Source organism: Camellia sinensis, chromosome 6, assembly GCF_055761805.1.
Source record: "Camellia sinensis isolate YWXY chromosome 6, ASM5576180v1, whole genome shotgun sequence".
Lineage (NCBI taxonomy): Eukaryota > Viridiplantae > Streptophyta > Magnoliopsida > Ericales > Theaceae > Camellia > Camellia sinensis.
The window spans coordinates 14664588-14669004 of record NC_138966.1 but is presented as its reverse complement, the minus strand read 5'-3'; the positions used below and the strand labels follow the sequence as shown (position 1 = coordinate 14669004).

At 35.4% G+C, this 4417-nt stretch overlaps 1 protein-coding gene across 1 annotated transcript; it reads left to right on the top strand.

The window, feature by feature from the left end:
* The first annotated feature begins 222 nt into the window (after nt 1–222).
* LOC114261901 (U-box domain-containing protein 15) lies at nt 223–4417 on the top strand. The gene is made up of 4 exons (XM_028202218.2): nt 223–889; nt 1453–1569; nt 2212–2634; nt 3141–4417. Exons 1-4 carry the CDS (start codon nt 524–526, stop codon nt 4194–4196), a joined length of 1962 nt encoding a protein of 653 aa, XP_028058019.2. The 5' UTR covers nt 223–523; the 3' UTR covers nt 4197–4417.

Here is a 4417-nt window from a genome sequence, read left to right as displayed (position 1 = left end):
TATTAGGTATATATATCAGAGAATTTTATTATACACACTTTTTTACCATATGCATCATTAATTACGTTATTTTTTTTAATTATGATTAATTTTTTTATTTAGTTATAAACTTATTTTGAAATACTTAGTTATGAATCTTTTGTATTTAATTATAATATTTTTTTTATAATTATAACTTAAAAAATATAAAATTATAAGCCTTTTTACTAGAAATGTAAAATTAGAAATTTTCCTTGAAAATAACGAACTTCCAAAATCTCTTTTTGTCTATCATTAACCAACTCCATTGCCGCGAAAAGTGTTGTTCATACCGAAAACCCCGGGAAAATGTACCAAAAACCAAGAAACAGAGAAAAACTCATCTCCATCCATGGTAATTAGGGTTAGGGTTTTCGTCTCCTCCTCCTGAACCCTCCTCACCCCCACCACTCTCCTGCAAATGAATCCCAAAAAATCCCAATTCCATTAACAGAGCATACATACATTCAAATCCAAAAGACTCCATTAGAGAGAGAGAGAAGCAATGTTCAAGAGCTTTCTAATGGTGACGGCTCGAGAGGACGAGAAAGCAGGAGAAGAAGGAGTGATTATGGAGGGAGAGAATTTATTAAATCCGATTAACCCGGAAAGCAAGATGGATGTGATTCAAGAACTGATTGCTCTGGTCGATTCTGTCCAATCGATCGGAGATTTTCGAAGGACGCAGAGGAAAGAGGCCTATAATCTCATGCGGCGATTGAAGCTCTTGTTGCCGCTTTTGGAAGAGATTAGGGATCTCGATACACAAATGCCTGAGGTGGGTATGATTTGTTTGTGTAATTTGAAGAAGGCCTTCCTTTGTGCGAAGAAATTGTTGAAGATATGCAATGAGGGCAGCAAAATCTATCTGGTATGATCGATTTCTATGCATCTAAGGCTGTGTTTCGATGTTGGATTTTTGTAGGGAAAATAACGCTCCATTTGTTTTGACATAAAGTATTTTCTTCTTGAATTTTTTTTTTCCAGAATTTTTTTTTTTTTTTTTTTTTGTGCAGAAAATGTTTTTTTTTTTTATATTTATGTTTAGCTGCAACTTTGAAATTTATGTGCTAGTGGTGGTGGTTGTGGTGTGGGGTAACGGTGGTGGTGGTGAGAGTTTAGTTTGAAAACGTTTCTACAACATTTTTTTGCCCAAATAAGTCAACATTTTCCATTGATTTTCGTTTTCTAGCATGCCAAACGCTAAAAAAGATGGTTTTCTCTTTTTTTTTTTTTTTTTTTTTTTTTTACAAAAACTGTTTTTCGCCCAAATAAACTGAGGGTAAATGGGAAAAGTGAAGAAGTAGAAGCTTTTTCATTTTATTTTATTTTTGTGTTCCCATTTCTTTTCCATCAGACAAGATCAAAAACAGCATAAATGAATTAGAAATTCTTGATTTTTGATCTCATAGACCTGTTTCTTTTCTAATTCAGGCACTAGAGAGCGAGGATTTCATGATCAGATTTCATTCCGTTTATGAAAAATTGAATCAAGCTTTGGAGGGTATGCCATATACAGAAATTGGCATTTCAGAGGAAGTGAAAGAACAAGTATGCTTTCCTCTCACATTATTATTAGCTTAATATGAATTGATAATGATGTTGTTATCTTGGTTTTGTTTCTTCTTTTAATTGCATGCTCTACCCTTTTTTTTGAGAATGTGGTAAACTGGTGTTAGGCAAAATTGAAGCTAACATATCCTAACCCTATTGTACCTATTTATCACCCAACCCAAGGCCTAGAGGCATGTGAATTTAAAATAATGAACTAGAATTTATTATTGATCAAGTTCATTGTCGAACATATAATTTTTACAATAAGTATGTTATTGTGTGTTTCAAGAATTCCATTGTCTCAAACGAAGATAGTGCTTCGAGAAATATATGAGCAGAGAAGTTTGAAGTTGGTTAACAAAAAAAACTATGCAAAGTTTGTATAAAGATTATGTGGCTTTGTCCAAAAATAGAATAACCAACTGTATGCAAATGTTATACAAAGATTATGGGCTTTATCCCAAAATAGAAGAACCAACTGTGTAGAAAATTGGCTGACATGTAGGTTGGCATGTAGAAAATTATGGGACTGTTTAGGGTTCAGTTGCTAATAGGTTGACATGCAGAAAATTGGCTAATATTTCTGCAATTTAACTAATATTCATTTGGCTTGAAATATAATTTTAACTCATTTTCCAGGTTGAGCTAATGCGTATGCAACTTAGAAGAGCAAAGAAGCGAACCGATACTCAGGATATGGAACTGGCAATGGATATGATGGTATTGTTATCGACAACGGATGAAAGGAATGCAGACAGTGCCAGCATAGAAAGGCTTGCAAACAAGCTCGCTTTACATACCATTGAGGACCTAAGGGCGGAAACAATAGCTGTAAGGAAGCTTGTTAAAGAAAGAGCACAAAATACAGAAGCTAACCAGCAAATCATCAATCTTTTGAGCAAATGCAAACAAATTGCAGGAGTTGAAGACACCGGTGTTCATGATGATCCTGCTGTGCCTAAAGCTCTTGCAAAGTGCCCGTCTCTGGCAATCCCTAATGAATTTCTGTGTCCCATTACACTAGAAATAATGACACACCCCGTTATTGTTGCAACTGGACAGGTAAACCCATATGTGGCAATACAAATCTTTTCTTCACTGCTTAAATATTCATGTGGATAAAACTAAAATGTCAACTTATTTTTTACAATATTTTTGTCTTTTTTGAACTTTTTTCAACTTGGAGCCAATTCTTTTTCTACTTTTTATGTCCATCTTGACTAGAAAAAAGGTGAGTCAATTTTGAAAAAAGTCCATTAAAGACGAAAATTAGCCAAAATTTATATTAAAAAAACCTTATAAAAATTGTCTTACTTCTCTATTTGGAATTTAAAAATAAAATAAAAAAATAGAATTCTCTACTCAAGATGGATGTAGAAAGTAAAGAAATTTGACATAATTTAAGAGCTAAAAGTCCTAGACAAGGCAAATTCGCCTCATGTTTTCTTTTTCAGCAGATTCTTCTGATCTATCTCCCATATTTTATTGAGCACTAAGTAGGATGTTAGTTTTCTTAATTTTACACAAATTCTATACTAACTTCTGGTTTTAATTGTCATCCATTGCAGACATATGAAAGAGAAAGCATACAGAAGTGGTTGGATTCTGATCATCGAACCTGCCCGAAAAGCGGGCAACTTTTGGCTCACTTGTCACTAGCACCAAACTTTGCTCTCCGGAATTTAATTTTGCAGTGGTGTGAGAAGAACAAATTTCCTCTTCCAAAAAAAGAGGATCCTGCAAACTTGGAGAGCTCCACTATGGAACCCAACGATGAGATCTCATCCATGGTTCAAAACTTATCCTCCAATAAGTTAGAAGAGCAGAGAAAGGCTGTGAGGAAGATCCGTATGGTCTCCAAAGAGAGTCCAGAGAGCAGAATTTTAATAGCCAACGGCGGTGGAATACCACCATTAGTTCAACTCCTTTCCTACCCAGATTCTAAAATTCAAGAACATGCCGTGACAGCTCTATTAAATTTGTCAATTGATGAATCAAACAAGAAACTCATATCTAGAGAAGAACCCATTCCATCCATTGTCGAGATCTTGAAGAACGGAACTATAGGGGCCAAAGAGAACTCAGCAGCAGCTTTATTCAGCTTATCGATGCTTGATGAGAACAAAGCGATTATTGGGTTATCAAATGGTATCCCACCATTGGTTGAATTGTTACAGAATGGGACAATTAGAGGTAAAAAAGACGCTGTCACTGCTTTATTTAACTTATCGCTAAGCCAAGCGAATAAGGCTAGGGCCATTGAGGCTGGGATTGTTGCACCTTTACTTCAATTACTTAAGGACAACAATTTGGACATGGTTAATGAGTCCCTCTCATTGTTGCTACTTCTTGCATCGCACGTAGATGGGAGGAGAGATATTGGACAGCTCTCAGTTATTGGAACGCTTGTTGATTTCATCAAAGATGGGACCCCCAAGAATAAGGAATGTTCAGCGGCGCTGCTTCTTGAGTTGGGTTCAAGGAATACGAATCTCATGTTGGCTGCTCTTCAGTATGGTGTGTATGCCGACGTGGTTGACCTTTCGAAGAATGGGACTAATAGAGGTCAAAGAAAAGCGGATTCAATTTTGCAGCTCATGAGTAAATCTGAACAAATCCCTTAAGGGTTAATGACGGCAATCTGATTTGTAATCTACCTCGTGTTTGCTGGAATGATAAAAATTGTTGGTAATTGATTGTGTAATTTACTACTTAGTCGCAGTTGATCTTTGTGAATCCTGTCCAAATATATTGTTTTTTTTCCCTTCTCCTTGCCGTCTTCTTTTGGACGAAATTGTTATGTGTATTAGCATCTTCTTTAATGTGTAGCAAAAATTCTACATAA